The sequence below is a fragment of the Grampus griseus genome (assembly GCF_964374135.1).
Source record: "Grampus griseus genome assembly, chromosome: 3".
Taxonomy (NCBI): Eukaryota; Metazoa; Chordata; class Mammalia; order Artiodactyla; family Delphinidae; genus Grampus; species Grampus griseus.
This window is the reverse complement of record NC_139019.1, coordinates 76,809,050-76,831,019: the sequence shown is the minus strand read 5'-3', so window position 1 is coordinate 76,831,019 and position 21,970 is coordinate 76,809,050. Positions and strand designations below refer to the sequence as shown.

The following is a 21,970-nucleotide window of genomic DNA, read 5'->3' as shown; positions in this document are numbered from 1 at the left end:
CGAAGTCCTTACTTGGCCTCACATTCGGGGTGGGAATCCTCCTCTCCAAGGACCACCAGCGCAGGAAGAGACTCCCCCCTACACTCCGGCTCTCTACTACTATACCCCCAAGGGGCGGGGCTTCGACCCCAGGTAACCAGACCAGGCAATCTGGACACCCAATTAGCAGGGGATCCCCCAAACCAGCCTGGCCAATAGCGGCCAGTGGGCCAAGACGACCAGACGTGACGTCAGGTGCGATTAAGTTGGCGCGTCACCTCGACGTCAGCCTCTTACCTCTCGGACGTCCCGTCCCGGGAGCAAACTCCAGCGACTTTGGGCTCCGCCCCCGTGAGAGTGGAGGGCGGCCAATGAGGACGGCTCTGAGGGGACCGGGGCCAATGAGACGAGCCCGGGGCGGGGCACGAGGCCGGAGGGTGGGGCGGGTGGCGGCGGTGGCAGCCCGAGGTCTGGCTGCGCGCAGTATATGACAGTACGTCAGCAGCGGGATGGCCGTAGCTGTGGCGGCGGCTGCAGAAGCCCGAGCAGCCGCGGCCGCAGTGGAGGCTAGAGCCCGAGCGGCGTCGGCGGCGGCACCCCGGGGAGTTTAAGATGGCGGCAGGGGGGGCGGCGGGCCTGCGGGAGGAGCAGCGCTATGGGCTGTCGTGCGGGAGGCTGGGACAGGACAACACCACCGTACTGCATGTGAAGCTCACCGAGACGGCGATCCGCGCGCTCGAGACCTACCAGAGCCACGAGGTGAGCTGGGCAGTTGGCCGGGCTCGGGAAGGAAGAGGGCGTCCCTCGCCGCCCCGCCGCGCCTCTCCCTGCCACCGGCACCTGGCTTGAGGCCGGTGGAGCAGGGGCTCGCCGTCAGCGCCCGCGGCGGCAGGGCTGGGCAGGGCCGGGCAGGGTCGCTGACGCCGCCGTCCCGGGCCAGCTGGGCGCTTGGGCGTTGGGAGGTGGGCGGGCGGGCGGCCCCTGGCGGCGGGGCCGAGGCAGCCGCAGCCCTGGCTCGGCTGCGCAGCCGCTGCGGGACTTTCCGACGGCGCCCGGGTTTTCTAGCCTTTTCTGTCCCAGTGAGGGAGAAAGGCAACAGGGAGACGAGTGAGATGGCTCTTCTGCCCACGGCGTGTCGGGGGGGTGGGGAGGGGTCAGAGGGCAGCGTCCGGGTAACGAACCCGAGAGGACCGGCGGGCACTAATCGTCCGCGTTTTGGGGGTACCACCGCGGACCAGCAGAGACCGGGACACAGGCGCTCCGCGTATGAAGGTGGGATACACATTGTACTCGCAAGAACTTGGGGATACAGGCGCTGAGCTTATGGGGGCGGGGGGCACACCGTGTACTCGGAAAGGCTGAGGCACAGACAGTCCGCGTATGAGGGAGGAGGGGGACACACCTTACACTTCCAGAGACTCGGGCACACGGGCGCTTCGCGTTCCCAGAGACACAACACCGCGTAGCGAGAGCCACGCACAGCCAGCGCTCACCCGGGAGCAGAGATATCGGTTACTGAGGAGAGAGAGTCTCCGTGGCTCCTCATACCCGAAAGACGCGTCGCTCGCGTCTGAGGCGGATTCACAGACTTGGAAACTTGGATCGAGGGTCCGGGGCGGGGGCGGGGGCGGGGATACACTGCGTCCCGGGCAGACTCGGGTTTCTCACCCCGCACCGCGTCCCGGAGAGAGATCCATGGACACACACAACTCGAGCACAGCGAAGGCTCACGTACTCGGCAGTTGGAGGACAAACCCAGGGACGCGTTTTCACGTTTAAAAAAAAAAAAAAAAAGTGAGGGATAGAGTGGGAGGCATAGCGAAGAAACGCCGCAACCGGAGTGCCTAGGGAAGCCGTTTATGGAGATGCAGTACTGTGAATGAGTGAGGGAGACAGTGGACGCATCGCATAAGGGGAGGGATATACCATATGAGGGACCGGTAACAGTCACTCTGAGAAGAGAGACCGTCCGTGGAGCAGAGAACCCACAGGGTATCCCGACAAATAGCCAAGTCCATGTCAAGGAAACACGCTCCGATTAACTGATCTCATAAAGCAGGGCCAGAGGGATACCCAGACACGCTCATAGTTATTCAGATAAAAGTGGAGAAAGGAATTAACATCTGTTGAGCTCCCACTAGTGCCAGGCCCTTTAAATGCTTGGAAGGAAGGCTCAGAGTTGGAGGCAAAACCGCAGGAGAGGTGTGAACCTGGGCCAAGGGAGACTTACCTTCAGGGGGCCCCTACATAAGCATGCACACAGGAGGAGGCACACAGTTGTGCACAGCTTGAGGAGTACATGAGCTCACATGATAGTGTACATGTAAACAGCAGGAGAGACTCAGAAATGAGCATGCCCTCAGGATGGCACTCACAGAATTGAGTGGACACATGGATGTACATTCCAGGACATATGAGTTACCCACCAGAGAAGCATAGGCGAAAAACACTCAGACTCGGGGGTGGAGGGAGGAGTGCATGCACAGGGAGAAAGATACTTTTCCTACACACCATGAAGTCTCAGGGAAAGAGGGTCTCATGTATGACTGGGAAGTCACACAGCAATAGGAATGCGAGGAAATACAAGAAATAAAAACTGCATGTGTCAGTAGCTACTCGCAGACAGGTGCATCTGCAGGGAAGAGACCAGCACCAGCATGGAGTGGGAGGCCCATCTGGGGGAAGCCAGATAGGCAGGCAGAGGGACACAGGGGCAGACACTGGAGAGAAACTCAGCCCTGCAAGATGGAGAGATAAGCTTGCCTGTTCCAAGAGGAGGGTGTGGGAAGGAATGACAGTGGGAAGAAGGTAGGTCAGGGTATGTAAAGAGAAAAACACCGGAGAGGAAGAGGCCAGCAGGAGGAGGCCAACCTCCAGTCAGAAACAGACCCAGGGAGCAGATAAAGACTGACACACAGGGGTGGGGAGAGGCATCTCTGGGGACAGTAGGTCAACCAGCCACCTTGGGGGGACAACTGGCATACTGTACAGCTAGCTGATCACAACAAGATTGACAGACACTGACCCGGAAGAGGTGGGTGAGGAGGCCCGCACAGGGAAGGGATGGTACCCAGGGAGAGAGAGGTGGCAGAGAAGCCCCCAGTGCTCACTGAGAATGCTGTTTGTTTTTCTCCCTTCATTTCTGCCTCCTGCACCTTAGTGTTTACGTGCTTGGGATTAAAGTTGGAATGCTTGGATTCTAAAAGCTCCACATATATACCACTGTCTTAAGAAACAGCAGATCAAAAATTCTTCCTCTTCCAACCCACCACTTAGTTCTTGATTTTTTTTAAGTTATATTTATTTATTTTTACAGTCAAAGGTACCAAAGTCAATGGCTTTCCTTGCTCCTGACTACTTCTATTGCCTATTAATATCATTACCATCTGTTTCCATCTCTGTGCATGCAAATTAATGTATCTAGTCAATCTGTACAGAGGCAGAAAAGGGAAAGGGAGAAGACTTTTCCAACTCCCTCTACCCTTCTGAGTTGGACCCAGGTAGATTGAGACAATCCGTGGATTCTTTTTCTTCTAAAAGTTGGTAGTAGAAGCAGTACTATGCAGGGAGAGGAGGAAGAAATAAGCTGACTTGGCCGTTGCAGTTGGACACTGCCTTGTTTCCGACTTAACCAGTTCCTGTCCCCAGGCCTCACTGTCACTTTGGCCACAGAAACACTTCTTAAGGGGCTTGGAAAAGCAGGATTTGGGGTGAGACTGTTAACTTCAGACAGCTGAAAAGTGGGAAGAGACAGAAGAAAAAGAAATGAGGTACTGTTGGAACTTACTACAGTATCCTCTGGTGTGTTCAGCCAAGTCTCCCACAATGTGTCCTCAGTGTCCCACCTCCTGACTAGGGCCAGACCACGGCTCCCCCATCAACACGGTAAAGTTGCCAGCAGTGGGCATATGGCCGAGCTTTTCTCCTCCAGTAGAAGGATACATACTTGGTCTTTTACGCTTTCACTTTCCACCCTTATCAAATTAGGGCTCCTAACTTTAAATTGTAGCTGCGTTTGGAAAAATGTTGGAATGCATTGGTTAGTCAGGGAGAAGTTTCTATTCTCTCCTGGGGAGGGGGGCAGGATGGCTTTAACTTCTCATATAAAACTGCTCCTACCATTCCTGTGCTTAGATAGGAAGGTGCTTGATGCTTGACAAGTGGCCTCCAAGTGGCTTTGGCCCATGCAATGTTATGACTGTTATGCCTCCTCTTCTGATGACTTTCTAAGAGCCAGAAATTTCAACAGGTTAATTTCCTAAATTAAGCATCAGAGAGTTATTTTTATCTAGATTATTTTGTCCATTGGATTTACTGTCCTAAATTAATCCACTTGACCTAAGACTTCAGGGAGGTAAATTTAAGAATTTTAGGAAACTATGACTTAGGCTAAATACAGATGTTCTTTAGATATAATTGAGCAAGTATCTGAACTTATTAGAGTTCATGGAAACAGAATCTTTTAATTAGAAACAATTCCTCACTGTTTTGAAAGACAAACAAACCTAATTGACCTTCATTACTCAAGTTTTCTATTTTTAGAGAAGAAATGAGGAAAGCTAACTTGGGAACCTTTTAAACAGAGATTGGGGTGCGGGATAGAGACATTGTGATTCCAGGAATGGGAGTTATAGTTGGAGTAAATATCTTCTAAAAGTTGTTTTCCACTCAGTTTGAATACAGAGACAGTTTCAAGTTGATTATATATATAAAAAAGTGTTAACTGGAAAGTTATTTTCATGGTTTGCAGAATGAACTCAGAATACTTACACAGATATTTAGTATATATTGCAAAACTACTTTTTTTTTCCTATAGATAGGTTATTTTGAATGAAGGTACAGGTTACTAAATAAAAATCACATATTACAACTTTATAGTCATTCTAAACTGATGTCTGAATTTGTGGTCTATATAAGCCTCACATATTTTAAATGAGCATATGTTACTATAATTACATATTTCTCCCAAATGTATCCTAAAACTATTTCAAATTAAACCTCAAAATTCTAAAATTTATTTTAGCCAATTCCTTCAGTAATTTGTAGCTGGCTTTATTTTGACATTTGAGTAACTCATTTGGTAGTAACAAAAATCTTATCAAAATTTTGTTTTCAGATTCTCTTATTGCTGAGCCTGTTGATTTTTTTTTAAATGTTTACTCAAAGTTTCAAAGGTGGTGGCTCAAATAATACTGTCATGTTTATCCAACTATTACATAAAAAGTCTTGCATAGATGCATCTGGAAGCAGGGGCCATTCATTCTCTATGCCTGGAGATGAGAAAGGAGATGACTTTAAGAAGGATTCTGTTAACACATTCTCTTGCCAACTCCAATTATTGGCTTTAAATTTCCCTGCTTTGATTAGTGTCTTCTAGGAAAATGGTAGTGTTTTGAAAATTTGTACAAATATACTTACGTTTAATTTTGCATGAGGAATTCAGTCTCTTTCAGTATTACTAGATACTGTTATTTCCAGTCAAAGCATAAAGTCTTATGTAAACCTCTAAAGTTACTGTTCTTCACAATAGCTCCCTTTAATGTGTTCCGTGATCTTATAAAATCACCGATCCCACAGGTCATGGAGTAGGAGATATCCTCTCCTTTCCTTTCTTTTTACCTCGTGAACATATCAGCATTTGACTCATTGTGGTTTAAGGCACAAAAAGACTCATACCTTACTTTTTCCTATCTCTTCGTTTTTGTGCCTGCCCTCAAACAATTTTGAGTGTGTACATGTGTGTTCAATAATCTGCTTTTACAAATACAGAAGACCCTGTTCTCCTTAAGGAACCACTCAAGCATCCAGACCTGCCAGCACAGAGCTGCCACTGCTGCTGACATGTTTACTAAGTAAAACAATGAGGTTTGCCTTAGCAGATTCCTTTTGTTGCAGTTTTTAAATATAGCCAGTTTTAATTAAAATAAGTTAATCTTATTGACTTTAACTTAGACCCATCTTCAGGCTGAACTTGATATTAAAATGCTTTTTATCAAGGAAAGTCAAGTTTGTGCCCCATTTTGCAATAAGTGTTTGAAAAGTTTTTTCAGCTGATCAGGTGTTCAGTGCAAAGAAGGGTGCTCCTCCTAGTGAAAAGCAGTAGCCAGATTGCCTAAAGAGATAGACAGGGAACCTTGGCACCAGAACTGAGAGGAGAAAGAAAGAACATATGTGAAGGATTGGAACATGTTCAACAAAAGAATTTAAAAGGAAAGGGGTGTAAAATTCTCGGAATGATTTACAGGAAAGCTTATCAAGGACAGTCACCAGATCCAACTTTTCCATTTGCTCCATTTGCACTTGTGAAAAACTATGGAAGCTGTGCACATAGCGCTTATTAGGTAATTTGTGATAAAGCCGGCAAAGTGAGAAAAATGAGAATTTCAGGAGAACCACTGCTGGGTCATTTTTAACAACTTGCTGTGACTACAGAGAGGCTCAGGACCGTGGCACCAGAGTTCAGCCCAGTTATTTGCCAGTTTGAGTCAAATGTATTTGGAGTATTTGAGAAGATGTCCCTAAAATGTGATGATATGGGCATTTCTTCATGTAAGGTGAGCTGAGTTTTAGAATAAAGAAAAGAGCATGTATATAACCACAGCACATTTGACTCTCCTGCATACCTCAGCTCCATAGGACATTTCCCATGACTTAATGCAAAAATCTAGAAAAGCAGGTCTGGAGTAGAATACAGTAAATTAATGACTGTGTCTCTACAGCCAAATTGAAGCTGAAAAACATGGCATAAATCAGGTCAGATTTATGGAGAATTGCTTTCTTTTCTTTCCCTCCCTCCCTTCCTTTCAATTTATCTACCTATCTAACTGTTTTGGTTGTGGCATTATGGCACTTTAGAGCCACGTTAAATCTTTAGGAAGAACTGGTTTAAGGGCTTCCACTAATATTTTGCCAGCAAAGGCCAAACCTGGAATCTCATGGCTAGCAATTTAATATAGGATATAAAAAGAGAGAATCTTATTAATTAGACTATATGCTCCGTAAAGATCCATGAATCAAATTAGCACCTTGAATTGAACTCAGTAGTCAGAGCATTTGCTACTAGTTCAATAATAACTAGGTTGTTAGACAAAGAGCATAAGTTTCTTTCTTGTTGGGGATCCTATATGTTATTGGTCTAAAAAACATCTTTGGGTTTTAGGATTTTAACAGGCAGAGACTAGATGAGGGGAATCACATCTCCAGCAGAAGGAATGGCACAGGAAAGGAAAGGACAGCAGTAGAAAAGCTAAGGCAGGCTTTGAGAATTGCAAGGAAGACCCTTGTTCCACTTAACCTCGAGTGTTGGAGAAAATATAGTTGGATTTAAGAGGAAAGGGAGACTGGAGCAGGTTGGAGTTTATTCTCTCAAAACTGGAGAGACACTGAGTAGAAATTTAAGGTGATTTGAGCTAATGCTTTAGGATTATACTGGCCTCAGTGTGCATGATGAGTATAAGATGAATCTGGAAGGCAGTAGACAAGTTAGGAGGAAGTATGTGGTCCAGGTCAGAGATGAGTGGGATCTAAACTGATGCTAGTGAGAGACAAGACATTACAGATGAATAGAATCTATAGAACTCAATAACAGATTTTAAAGGAACAGGGTTAAATGGAAATTTCTAGCCATCAGCACTAGGAGGGGTACCCTTAGTAAAAAAAAGGGAAATCAGAAGCTATTGGGAGGGTGGGGTGGGGTGGGGGAGATAAAGTACCATTTTAGTGGACGTTCACTCAGTCTGTTGTTTGGTGACTAGACTTAGGTTTGATTAGATGTTTTATATTTGAGAAGTATATTTGGGTCTGAGGCTAGACTAGAACAATGCCATATTATTTACATGTCTCAAACTTTTCCATTTGGATGGAAATTTTGGGGATTGGTAATGTTTTGGGGGAAGTTGAAATTATTAGGTGGAAGAAATTTTGGTTTTGAACAGGGATTTTCAAATTTTGCTCGGATTTTTATAGGCTTCCCTTATCCAATAACGTTCTCTATAAATTGCACTTAAGACTGTCGTAGAGTACAGATGATATGAAAATTGAATTTGATTTTAACGTGAAGATCATACTTTCCATGGTTTCTGTCCCAAGTGATTATTGAAACATTAAGTAACTCTCTACAATGTGCCTGGATTTACATTTCAAGCATCATTTTTAAAAGATTCCTAAAGGCCTTGCAAGGGTCAGTGTTTTCACTTCCAGATTACTTTCATTTCTGTTTTGGTGTTTTGATTCTCTTTTTTTTGTTTGACAGTTTGTGAAAAACAAACCAAAAAATAATCATGAGTACATGAAACTTCTGTTATACATATACATTGTCATGGACTAGTTATGGGTACTTGGTTCATGGTCCATGGAGATAACCTTAGCTAGAAGACTTTTCCCATGAAGAGTGAGCTTGTTCAAGGGTGGAGCCAGGCATGAACTTTCAAATAAGATTCTTTGAGATACTTTAGGATCTAAATATGCTTACTTGTAAATTTACATGTTAGCAGATTTTTAAAAGACATTTACTTAGTATCATGGCTTTTGGTTTTCATTGTTGGAAACCATGATGCCTCAGATAGCCAGAAAACACATCCATGTGGTAAAAACTCAGTTGAGTGTCTTGAGATGTATTTTTCTTTAATAAAAGACTAAGAGGTAGGAACAGGAATTATACCTATAACTGTCAAATATGCATTTATTCATTTAGCCAGTGTTTGTTTATCTTCTGATATGTGCCAGGCATAGTACTAGGCACTGTATATATAAAGTTGAATAAGTCAGGGATGGTCCAGAAAGTGCTCGTACCTTAGTAGAAACAAGCAGACATAATACATACATACATACATACATACATACATACATACAATAAAGTCTCTGTGCAAGGGGACACCTAAAGAGAGGATTATGTTTGAGGATATGTCTGAGAAATAGTGTCTGCTTTTTCATCTCCCATCCTCTGTTCAGCCCACTCCAGCTGGGTTGTGTCCATCACATCCCTGAGATTGCACCTGACTAGGTCCCTTGTTGTCAAATCTAGTGGTCATCTCTCTGTTCCTGTCTTACCTGACCTCAGCATCATGCCATCCAGTTGACTACTCCTTCCTGCTAGAAACACTTTCCTGATTTTCCTCCCACTTCCCTGGCCATTCTTTGTCAGTCTCCTCTGCTGATTATCCGCTGCTTGACTGGCCTCTGAAAGTTGGAGATCCCAGTTCCCTTCTCTTTATCTATTCACTTCCCTAGGTGAGCTCATCTAGTCCTGTGGATTTAAATGTCATCTATATGTTAACGACCTCCAAATATTTATCTCCAGCTCTGACCTTCCTCCATTTCCAGGCACTAATTTTCAACACCTGATCTCTTTATCAAAGTTTAATAGGTTATCTAAACTTAACAGACCCAAACACAATTCCTTTTTTTTAAACATCTTTATTGGAGTATAATTGCTTTATAATGGTGTATTAGTTTCTGCTTTATAACAAAGTGAATCAGCTATGCATATACAAATATCCCCATATCTCCTCCCTCTTGCGTCTCCCTCTCACCCTCCCCCCACCCCACCCCTCTAAGTGGTCACAAAGCACCTAGCTGATCTCCCTGTGCTATGTGGCTGCTTCCCACTAGCTATCTATTTTACATTTGGTAGTGTATGTATGTCCATGCCACTCTAACTTCATCCCAGCTTACCCTTCCCCCTCCCCGTGTCCTCAAGTCCATTTTCTACATCTGCGTCTTTATTCCTGTCCTGCCCCTACGTTCTTCAGACCTTTTTTTTTTTTTTAGATTCCATATATATGTGTTAGCATACGGTATTTGTTTTTCTCTTTGACTTACTTCACTCTGTATGAGAGTCTCTAGGTCCATCCACCTCACTACAAATAACTCAATTTTGTTTCTTTTTATGGCTGAGTAATATTCCATTGTATATATGTACCACATCTTCTTTACGCATTCATCTGTCGATGGACACTTAGGTTGCTTCCATGTCCTGGCTATTGTAAATAGTGCTGCAGTGAACATTGTGGTACATGACTCTTTGAATTATGGTTTTCTCAGAGTATATGCCTGGTAGTGGGATTGCTGGTTCATATGGTAGTTCTATTCTTAGTTTTTTAAGGAACCTGCATACTGATCTCCATAGTGGCTGTATCAATTTACATTCCCACCAACAATGCAAGAGGGTTCCCTTTTCTCCACACCCTCTCCAGCATTTATTGTTTGTAGATTTTTTGATGATGACCATTCTGACCGGTGTGAGGTGATACCTCATTGTATTTTTGATTTGCATTTCTCAAATGATTAGTGATGTTGAGCATTCTTTCATGTGTTTGTTGGCAATCTGTATATCTTCTTTGGAGAAATGTCTATTTAGGTCTTCTGCCCATTTTTGGATTGGGTTGTTTGTTTTTTTGATATTGAGCTGCATGAGCTGCTTGTAAATTTTGGAGATTAATCCTTTGTCAGTTGCTTCATTTACAAATATTTTCTCTCATTCTGAGGGTTGTCTTTTCATCTTGTTTATGTTTTCCTTTGCTGTGCAAAAGCTTTTAAGTTTCATTAGGTCCCATTTGTTTATTTTTATTTTTATTTCCATTTCTCTAGGAGGTGGCTCAAAAAGGATCTTGCTGTGATTTATGTCATAGAGTGTTCTGCCTATGTTTTCCTCTAAGAGTTTTATAGTGTCTGGCCTTACATTTAAGTCTTTAATCCATTTTGAGTTTATTTTTGCCAAGCACAACTCTTGATTTCACCCTTCAAACCTACATCTTCATGAGTGTTCCCCATTTCAGTAAGTGGCAGTACTCATCACCAGTTGACTAGTAATTGACTAGTATTCCTTGATTTTATATCCTCTTTTCTTGGCTTAGTTGATCCATCAGCAAGTTCTGTCAGTCTTCAAAAATCTGAAATCTAACTTCATCCATCACCACGACTCCAGTCCCAGCCACCGTTATCTCTCTTGAGGACCACTGCCATGGACTTCCATCTAGCCTCCAGGCTTCCACTCTTCCCCCAATAGTCCATTCTCCACACAGCAGCCAAAGCTATCTTTTTAAAACACTAAGTGTGTGTGATCATGTAGTTTCCAAGTTTCAAGCCTTCTAATGGCTCCCTTTGTTGTAGATGCTTCATTTTACAAATTTCTACTATTTTAAAAATAATACCCATCTTCCAATCCAAGTTTATTTTACTGTTTCTCCTTATACTTTACTAGAGATCATGATCCCAAAGAACAAATCTTCATTTGTATTTATAATCAGATTTGACATGTAAGCTTATTACACAATTATAAAGTCCACATTAAGCGCTCTCTTGGAAAAAAATGATGGGATATTATGCTTCAAATATTGTTATAAGGGCTTGTTCACAGTAAGTAACTTTTTAGGTGGTTGTTCAGTTTGGATTTTTGCCTTCCATATTCCTTTAAAGAGTTGTATGGAATAGTAACGTTTAAGACAATAATAATTTTTTTAAAATTTGGCCTGCAGCAGATAGCTACAGTTTTCCAGAAACTATCTTTAAAAACAAGGACTGTGTTAAATAAATTAGATTTTTGACTTCTCCCTACTGTTTCGAGAATCTCCTTTATATTTCATTCTTTTCTATGCTGTAAAGGCTAGAAAGAAATTATTCTTTATTCCAAATGCTCTTTAATCTGGTTCTTCCAAATCTGCAGAGAAGGAGTTTCTGCGATGTGTAAGGTTGGATTGACTGACAAAGCAAAATACTAGATTTTGTGAAACTTAATGACTCCCTCTCTCTCTCTCCCCCGGGGGGTGGGGGAGCATCTAATAAAAGATTGGGGCAAAGAAGGAGATACCGTTTACTAAGGTATCTTTGGATTACCTCAAAATTTCACATTCATACTATCATTCTAAACATACTAAACATATTACCAGCTTTTGACAAGAGCTGGGTATATTTGATTTCAGGATTAACTGATTTCCTGTGCTACTGTCTGCTTATACTCCATCTTTTTTTTTTCTTCCTCTTCTTTCCCAGCTTAGATTTATTTTTATTACCGTGGTTAAAATATAATTATTGGATAGTCTTTGGTTTCTCTATCAGGTGATGTTTTAAAGAGCAGAATTAAATGACTTCTTAAATAAAAGAATTATAACCACAGTTCTTTAAATGGTATAGTACCTCTTTTAGGAAAGAAAGATCTATCTTAAATTGTATCCCAGGATAAGTCATAAATACTTTTTACTATTTACTTGCATAAGTGAAAAGAAATTCAAGTGCCTGATATTTTCCTTAAGTTGTAGTGCAAAACCAAAGAAGTGATCCCCAAAGAGCTATTGATTCTTACCAGTTCTTAATTCTGTAGCGGTCAGATATTTCACATTTTATATAACTGTTGTTAAGGAGGAGCAGGAGAGGCTAGCTGTGTAGAGTGCTTAGTTCTTAAAGGGAGACAGGCCAGGGTTTGAGCTCCAGGTCACTTATTAGCTGTGTAACCGTATGTGATTTCACCGGATTTACCTGTGGAATCCTGTGGAAATAATAGTATCTACTCCACAAGGGTGTTCTGAGAATTCCCACAGGTGATAGTAAAAGTGATTACACTGGCCTGACACATTTTAAGCGCTCAGTAAATAGTAACTAGGTGGCTATAATCATTTCGTAAAACAATCTCACTTAAAGCAGTCACCTGACCCATCACCATTTATAGACAGTTTTCTGGTTTTGACACAAAATTCCAAAATTATATTTGACTTTGGAAAATTTTTTTGCACTATCTTTAAATATTCTTTTTTTAAATTAATTTATTTTATTTTTGGCTGCCTTGGGTCTTCCCTGCTGCATGTGGGCTTTCTCTAGTTGTGGCAAGCGGGGGCTGCTCTTCGTTGAGGTGCGTGGGCTTCTCATGGCGGTGGCTTCTCTTGTCGAGGAGCACAGGCTCTAGGCGTGCGGCCTTCAGTAGTTGTGGTGCACAGGCTTAGTTGCTCTGTGGCATGTGGGAATCTTCCCGGACCAGGGCTTGAACCCATGTCTCCTGCATTGGCAGGCGGATTCTTAACCACTGTGCCACACCAGGGAAGCCCTTTTTGCACTATCTTTAGCTTGACTTATAATGCAGCTTAGGTACACAAATAAAATGTGAAGTATTTAATAAATACCTATTGGTTAATTTTAAATAACTAAAGAGTTCACTTTAAGTTGAGTCAAAGCTCCATTATGGGTTCAGAAGGGAAGCTGAAGGTATTTCAAGTACATCTCTAACCTTAGAGAATAAACTTAGAAAGATCTCTATAAAGTGTTTCTTAGAGAAATCACTCTTTTCTAGAACAGAATGCTATTTCTTATGGTTGTATGTTGACAAAACCAATAGTGGTTGATAGAATAAAAGTAACCATAGGTTTAATTTGGATGGATAAGCAATATGTAAATAATCAAGAGATGGTTATAACAACTTTTATAGGATAAGTAACTCTCTTTTATTTATCCCCAAAGAAACCTGAGCTTTGCTTCTTCCCTCCTACCCTAAAAGAATCGTGTCAGAAATTAATATTACTCAGCACAATTAAAATTACTTAGTAACATTACTTAGTAAATTACATATTACTTTTATAGTCCGTATATATTACAAGGCATAGTCCCTGGAAATAAGTGGACATAGATTTCTTTGGTCATAGAGCAGTTTTTATTGCAGTAGAATTGGCTTATTATAGTGGCAGATGTCAGGAACTAAACTTTTGAGCATTTTAGTATTGTCTACACTTTTATTCTAAGCTTAAGAATGCCCTACATTCTCTGAGAAATACAGAGGGTTAATTCAAGGAAATCTAAAATCAGTGAACCAACCAAGAGTTTAACAGAATCTTTTGACTATAAAACATCACCTTGTTGAAAGCATTTATCAAAATGGTTTCCCTAGCCAGTTCCAGTCTGCATTGTTTCTTGGATGGATGAAGATACTAGATCACTATCTTATTTATAGCTCAAGTACTAGTCAGTTAAACCCTAGAGTTACTTGATTTTCAAAAGAGCCAGTTGGTGCAAATATTTATTTAAAGCTAAAAATCAAAAGTTGAAGTCCTATTGAACTTCCATATGTAATGGAACTGTACTTAGTAAGTTAAACATTATTCTAAAACATGCCATATCATATTTGGCCACCTGTAATTACATTATCTTTTAAAACTGGATTGCATTAAAAAATATACAGGGCTTCCCTGGTGGCACAGTGGTTGAGAGTCTGCCTGCCGATGCAGGGGACACGGGTTTGTGCCCCTGTCCGGGAGGATCCCACATGCCGCGGAGCGGCTAGGCCCGTGAGCCATGGCCGCTGAGCCCACGCGTCTGGAGAGGCCACAACAGTGAGAGGCCCGCGTACCGCAAAAAAAAACCCAAAAAACAATGAGTTGAGGTTATGTTTGTGCAGTTAAACTTAGACTAAAAAACATTTAGGTGAAAAACTAACATGCTTGAGACATTTGCTTATAGTGGTATTGACTTTATTTATTTTTTAAATGTTCAGTTTTTTTTAAGATTTATTTATTTATTATTTATTTATTTTTGGCTGCGTCGGGTCTCAGTTGTGGCATGCAGGATCTTTCGTTGCGGTACGCGGGATCTTTACTGTGGCACTCGGGCTTCTCTCTAGTTGTGGCCTGTGGGTTTTCTCTTCTCTAGTTGCGGCACGCAGGCTCCAGGGCACGTGGGCTCTGTAGTTTGCAGCGAGGGCTCTAGTTGAGGTGCATGAGGTCAGTAGTTGTGGCGCTCGGGCTTACTTGCCCCTCAGCATGTGGGATCTTAGTTCCCTGACCAGGGATCGAACCCACGTCCTCTGCATTGTAAGATGGATTCTATAGCACTGGACTACCAGGTAAGTCCTGGTATTGACTTTTAGAACTTATTCCGGGTACCTTTCCCATTGACACAGTAGTCAGAAGCATAAAAAGTGGTATAGCATTCTAGCTGGCTCTCTTGTTGCATTTTTTAAGACGTTCAGGAACTGTAGCATAGTACCTAACATCTTCTTGTCTAAAATTGGGATTAAAATCAATAAAGGATTTGAGGTTCTCTTATGTACTTTTCTCTTGTAGGTTGTTAGATATCTTAAAGTTTTTCAGCAACAGTAATCCTAGTTTATCCTGTTTGGATAAGCACCCACAACTACTCCATAGATGAGGGTTTTGTTTTTTTAATGAAAAATGTTAACACAAATATTTATATATGTTCCTTTACTATACATGGTCCTTACAGAAAAAAAAAACAAAACTGTTTTTTTTAGTTTTTATTTAATCAGAAGCTGAACCTTGGAAATTATAATGATTTTATAAAATTCATTTTCTTTGGAAACAAAATGCCAGAAGAATTGAATGAGCATTTAAGTGCTTTTCATGTTCAGCCCTAGGAGGTAACCTGTTACAGAGGCAAGATAAGGAAAGGGTACTGTATTTGAAATTCAGAAGTCTGGATTTGAGGTCCAACTCTGCTAACCACTAGCTTGGTGATTCTGAGCAATGAACTTTGCCTGTTGGAGACTCGTTTATCTCCCTCTGAAATGGGGGATGATGATGTCTTCCTACCACCCACGGCTGGTTTTAGGAGGCCTCACTTGAGACTGTGGATATAAAAATACTCTGTACATTACAAAACTATGTAAACAAAAACAAGTTATCGTTTTTGTTGAGGAATCAAGCAATACAGATAGAACTCTAAGCATATCAGGAGGTTAGGTTCTAAATTCAGGTCATGAAGCAAAAGATTGGATAGAGCCCACGAGCCACAACTACTGAAGCCCGCATGCCTAGAGCCTGTGCTCTGCAACAAGTGAAGCCACCACAGTGAGAAGCCTGCACACTGCAATGAAGAGTAGCCCCTGCTCACCGCAACTAGAGAAAGCCCGTGTGCAGCAATAAAGACCCCATGCAGCCAAAACTAAATAAATAAATTTATATTAAAAAAAAATTACTCTTGAGAATCCGTAAGTTGATGTAAAGCATAGTGGTATTGTTTTGTCCATACAACCCAGAATAGTAATCTATAAAGTATATAATGCATATAGTTGTATACCGCATATATAAAGAGAACATAGCCAAAGTGATTTTATAATACTTTTTCTATCATAATGTAGATAAATACTTGTAAGTTAAATATGTGTTAGACTCTTTTGTATCATAACAACTAGGAGTAAGAAAACCTATGAAAGAAATACACCCCCAGTGTAGTGGTACGATAGACACAGGCATCTGGAAAAAACAATAGCTAATGGTAGCTAAAGTGGGCATAGTTCAGAGTTAGCAAAATGGTGGCAGCAGTGTTTTGTTTGGTGAGAAAAAGGTTTAACATTTTAAAATTTGAGTCCTTTCTCAGCTGGGCATTCATTCCCCAGGTACTCGCCACGGCCCTGTTGCTTTACACCCAGTCTCTTTCACATTTACCTGCATTGGGTCCTTAAACTCATTGAGTCTTTGATTTCTGATTTATCTAAAACAAGGCCTAGCTGAGGAAATTAATCTTAAGCTTGAATGTTAAGTGATTAGTATGGATTGGCAAAATAGTGTTTGGGAAGGTATGCCAGGTTGAAAGAACAGATAAATAGGAGGTAGAAATAGAGAGGAAATTGTTTACAAAACAAACAGACTGAAAAAGGTTAACACTGCTTAGCCACAGTTGGGAAGTGGAAGATGAAATTGGTTGGTCCTATAGTTGGACTGTCTGCTTTCTACGTGGAGGAGTTTGTTTTGCTTTGATAGAACCCACTGCAGGCTATGTTACATGCTGAGGGTGGTATCTGAGAAAGCTTCTGCTAGCTATTTGAATGAGTAGCCATTTGGAAGGAATTGAAGGAAGGGAGGAAGGCCTTTGTCTAGGTGCTTGGTGATAGGGACCTGAAACAGGCTAGGAGCTTTCAAAGTAAAGACTAAGCTTAATATGAGGGAGTCTGGGGCAGAAAGGCCCCAGATGATGATTGAGAGCCCTGAGCCACCTTTGCTTCTTTTGTGCATATGTGCGCATGTACACCTGATATTCAAGCTTTCATCACATTTTATCATTCTTTCTTGGGAAGGTCTGCTCATTCCACCATCTCCTGTTTGCTCCAGACGAAGCCATACTAATTTAGGCCTTTATCACTAGAGTGTTCCTAAATAAAACATTCCCTGGAGCTGGTGTCTAATCCTTTTCCCTAGCCCCAATTGATCTCTGTCTTTCTTACACATGACTGAAAGAGCTGCTTTCCGTGAAACACTTCATTCTTTCAGCAGCTCACTTTCTTATTCCAAAAATCAGAAGAGCCTCCAGTTGTTTATCATGTCAAAGACAAGACTTAAAGGCCATCCCTAAAGGGGTAATGGAAGGGATTAGGATAGGGTTATTTCACAGGGTGATGAACCTTTAGAAATTATGAGGTCTGAAATTTAAATTACTGTCCTATTTATTCTGTAGTGGATAGAAGCTAAAACTGAAGACAAATTTTGAGGTCAAGGATAGATTAGCCAGGGATCACCAGGTCCAATTCTCATCCTTTATGTTATGTTTCACGTGTGAAAAGACCTGCCGTCTGCCTGCACAGTACCCATTCCTGTCTCCTTGCTTTTTTGCTTAGGACACTCCATCTCCCTGGAGTTTGTCTTTTCAAAATTGCTACTCAAGAGCCATCTTTTCCATGAGCCTTTTCTCTTTTCTAGTATCTCTTCTAACCCATACTTTTCTTCTTTGTGAGAATCCTTACTGCACCTCCCAGCAGTACTTAGCCTAGTACAATATTTAATCGTTTTCAAATGTTCTCCAACTAAAATGTGAACTCTGGCATAAAGGAGCAAGTGCCCATGGATCTACCATAACAGATGTGTGTGGAGCCCAAGATGGTAGAAGAAAAACAGTATGGCAAAACAGGAAGATTGAGTCCTAGATTCTGGTCCTAGCTTAGTTATTAATGGGACGCATGGCCCATTGTGGTTAAGGGTGGGGGGTGGGGCTGGGCACCAACTGGAGTACCTCTGGACCTGGTATTCTGTGATTCTAGCAGTGTGCGATTGCCTAATAGAATGCGGTGAGGGGAGAGGGAGAAGAGGCTGTGCGTTAAACTTAAGGTTGTGAGCCTGGAGAACCAACAAGATAGAAGCACCCTTGCCAGAAAGTAGGAAAGAGGTGCCAGTTTGGCGAGGGGCGGAGGTGGTTTAGTGTTTGCCAATTTTACTGTCATTGAGAGTTTCTAATGCAGAATGTCCTAGGCTGTGATAAGTTGCAAGTTGCAGAGAGATGCCAAGTTGAGGAATAGGGAAGAGATTCAGAGTCATCACCAAATAGGCAAGGTGAGCCTCCAGGGGAGACTGGATCTAGAAAGAGGAAAGTGAAAGGCATGATCAAAGAGCTAGGAGGAGTGGTTTCTCCAGGTGACATCCAGTGAAGAAGTGAGCAATTTGAAAATTGAGGAAAGTTAGCATTTGTTTGGCCAAGAAGAATTGATGAACTTGATAGAGAAGTTCAAATTCCAGTGGTGAGCTGAAGATAACCTTCCTGCAAGGAGTCAGAGAGGAAAGTGTAACCAGCCTCAGAGGAGATGTTCAGTGTTTGTGATTTGAAGAGAGAGCAGGAGGCAGGGCTGATTGAAATATTCTGAAAGCTAGAACCTCCACCTGTCTTACCTAAATTGTAGTGCCACCTACTTACACACAAAGCGGGCCTCCCCAGGGCTTCTGCACGCAAGCTACCATTACTTCAGGTAGAGGTTTAGCTATGGAAGGTAGGTTTGGGTGAGGTTTTCTCCCTCTAAGGAAATTCAAGTTAGCGTTAATCTAAAGTTAAGCTAAAAAGTTAGCGTTAATCATAAAACACTGTGAATTAGAATGAATCACTATGAAAAATTGTTACCTACTTCTCCCACACCAAGAAATAAATTTTGTCACCCAGTAGTGCTTTGATTCTGCTGATAAGTCTAAAGTTAAATAATCTTTTTATGGTGGTAGAACAATGATAATAGTATCTATTATGTTTTCTTCAAGAAGATGTTTATCCATTTTTATAAATAATAATAGAATGGTTAATGCTACCACTTGATTTTATATTCAGATGATCTGTCTTTTAAAGTACTTATCTTTTCCTTATTTCTCTTTAGTTTATTGTAATCCTGATTAGTAAACTTTTAAATCTGTAGAGAAGTTTTGGGAAGTACCTGGTAAGTAGTAGTTAATGTGCAGTGGCTGAGGGAGGGGCATATGGGTGCCTCTGTATTTTTCTTTAAGGTAGAGTTGAGACCAGAAACCACTGCTTTTGTTTTTGTGCATTGGGTTTGGATATGAGGGTATGAAGAATAGTTTACAGGCTGATGTGTTACTATTAAAATGTTACCCAAATCTGATTTCCCCATGAATTTCTGTTAGCAGTTTGGAAAAGCGTTCCAGTAGTGGTGAACCGGTCCCATACTGGTGACTTTAGGTACAGGAAATCATGCCTGAGACTCTTGTAGATATTTACAGTTTCAGCTTTTGTTCTAAATACACAACTCTATGAGAAAATATAAAAATTATGAACAGGACAAAGCTCATAATGAAACAAAACATTGTTCTAGAAATTATATTCTCCTGGTGAGAAGCTTGTGAGAAGATTGGTAACCTGTTTGACCCTCAACTAAAAACTAATCTCTGGTAAAATGTGAGAAAATGGAAACCACAGTTCATTCTCAAATATTTTAATTTTATATTTCTAGCGTCCTCTTAAGAGTTTTGCAAAGTTTCTTTGACTATCTCTTGCTTTCCCCTACCTTTTTAAAAAACATATCAAGAAACTAAGCCATAATACTTTTTCATGTAAAATTGAATTAGTACACTGATCATTTTTTGCCAAATCATGTCAGTCATTTTCAAAAACGTGATTAGCTACACTGCCAAAAGATACCTTCGGTTGTGTATTCAGAGAAATGTCAGCAGTGCAGTATCATTTATCAAGGCATCTTAATATAATGATATATAAACCTAAGTATGTAATGAAAAGGTTTTCACAGACTATAGCACTGACCAAGTGCATAGGTTTAGAGTTTAATCATTTAGTTCCATGTCCCAGTAACCAAGGTTGACGTGTTTGTTTCTTATGTTTCTTTTAATAGAATTTAATTCCTTTTCGACCTTCAATTCAGTTCCAAGGGCTCCAAGGGGTGAGTACTCTTATTGTTTTAGCAAGAAAATCTAATCTTACACATTATTATATTTACGTCTTAAAATTTGTTTTCACCTGTGCCTCTTAATATAATGTCACTCATATTTTGTGAACTTTGTAACTAAATGTAAATTTATGACACCTTTAAGACTTGAATTATCTTCTTGATTTAGTTAAGTAATTCAGGTATAGATATTGAGAGTAGTTTTTTCCAAGTCATAGATAATTGATTTTTTAACCTTTTTATTGAAGTGTAACATACATCATAGTATTATGAGATTATATTTTGTTTACCACACTTAAGTAACCATAAAGAATTATTAATTTCAGGCAAGTTATGATTATGTGATTGTTGTTAATATTAACAAACTTCTGCTGTCTATGGACTTTAATACTAGGAAATGAAATGTATATATAGAAAATTGAATTTTTCTAGTACACAGAATAAACAAAGTATTGTCTATTTTATTGCTGGATTTAAAAGTATAATAAATGATAACTCCTAATAAAATGCACCTATGAATTTTGTATTTGTAATAGATGATAAACTTTTCAGGAGTAGCGTCAATATTATTTCATAATTATTACTATTACTATTTAATATTAATTAAATAGACTCATTCCTTCATTTAAATTAATATGCATTTCTGAATTTGTCTCTATATACTGTCTACAGTATGGAGATTTGGAATATCTGTAAATGGATTTTAGAGCTCTAGAGAAAAGGCAGCCTGAGGGGGGAAGATCATATTCCTATTTATTATAAATCTATACACTTGTGAATTTTTGTTTATGTCACAAAATGTAAAAATTCAATGTGAATAAATACAGTCTTTCTAAACTTTATAACTTGAAAACATTTCAAGAGTCAGGAGATTAATTGTATCATTCAACACCAACTAAGAGTACTTCTAAATCTTGTGGAATGTTAACTTGAAGGAGATGTTTGTGTGTGGATGTCAGAGGTTTGCTTCTACATGATAGCTTTACAATGAAGTCCTTTTTTTTCTCTCCCCAGTAACTGAGTGTTCATGAATGGGATCCTAAATGGAACAAGCATTCTTCTGAATTTTGTTTCATAGCTTTTTAGATAGTCTCTAGCGCATGCTGATACTATTTTTGAGGTATTAGTGTCAGTTGTTTACGTGAGGCTTCTTGAATTTTCTTACAAATTTTAATGGCATCAACAATATCTGAAGGGATGTTCGAGAGGCAGGCCTGACTTCTTCAGCTCAGCAGGGCTACCCATTTCAGTAAAGGGTTATCTGGGAAGAGAGGGCAGTACCCAGAGGAGAAGAGTGGGGTTTGAGCTGCTTTTCCCTCACTAGCAGCTGACACCTTGTTTGGTGTCTGCTTCTTCCCTCTTCCCTTAATTCTTTCATTCTCCCAGTTGGGACGTGGAGGCCAGGGAAATGCAAGTGAAGGACATTTTCTTAGGAGGCAGTAGGCTAGACTGAATAATGAGGAACCAGTATGTGCAGGCTTCCAAGCTCTTGATGCAGAAACATGTAGCTTTTAGCAGTCTTAGAAGGAATATGATTTTCTGTAGCATACCAGTTACCCCCCAGGCCCTAGGTACCTTTACAAAGCAGGCAGTTTCTGTTTGAAACCTTGGACCTCCCTTTCTGAAATCTCCTACGTACCTCCCCCAAACTTTCCTATCTCTGTGTCCAAGCTTCCCCAGTTTATCTTTGCAAGCTCCATTCTCTCTTCCTACTCTATTCTTTGTTTGAATATAGTTCACTGATAAAAGTAATTTAGATATAAATGACTGATAGGTGTAAATCTTAATGGGTGTTTGAATTTTAACAGATAAGCTTTTTAACCAAATGAATGGTTATTGGAGTTGGGAGAGTATGAATGCAGAGAGAGGAGGGAGTGCTGCAGGATGAGAGCT

The 21,970-nt window shown here is 40.9% G+C and overlaps 1 protein-coding gene across 1 annotated transcript in view; it reads left to right on the top strand.

The window, feature by feature from the left end:
• Nucleotides 1-488: 488 nt before the first annotated feature.
• The window catches only part of ELL2 (elongation factor for RNA polymerase II 2), a 75,721-nt gene continuing 54,239 nt past the window's right edge, over nucleotides 489-21,970 (top strand). The window contains exons 1-2 of the mRNA XM_082650460.1: nucleotides 489-738; nucleotides 20,024-20,071. Coding sequence (XP_082506586.1) covers nucleotides 592-738; nucleotides 20,024-20,071 — 195 coding nt within the window. The 5' untranslated portion in view covers nucleotides 489-591. The remainder of the gene's footprint in view (nucleotides 739-20,023; nucleotides 20,072-21,970) is intronic.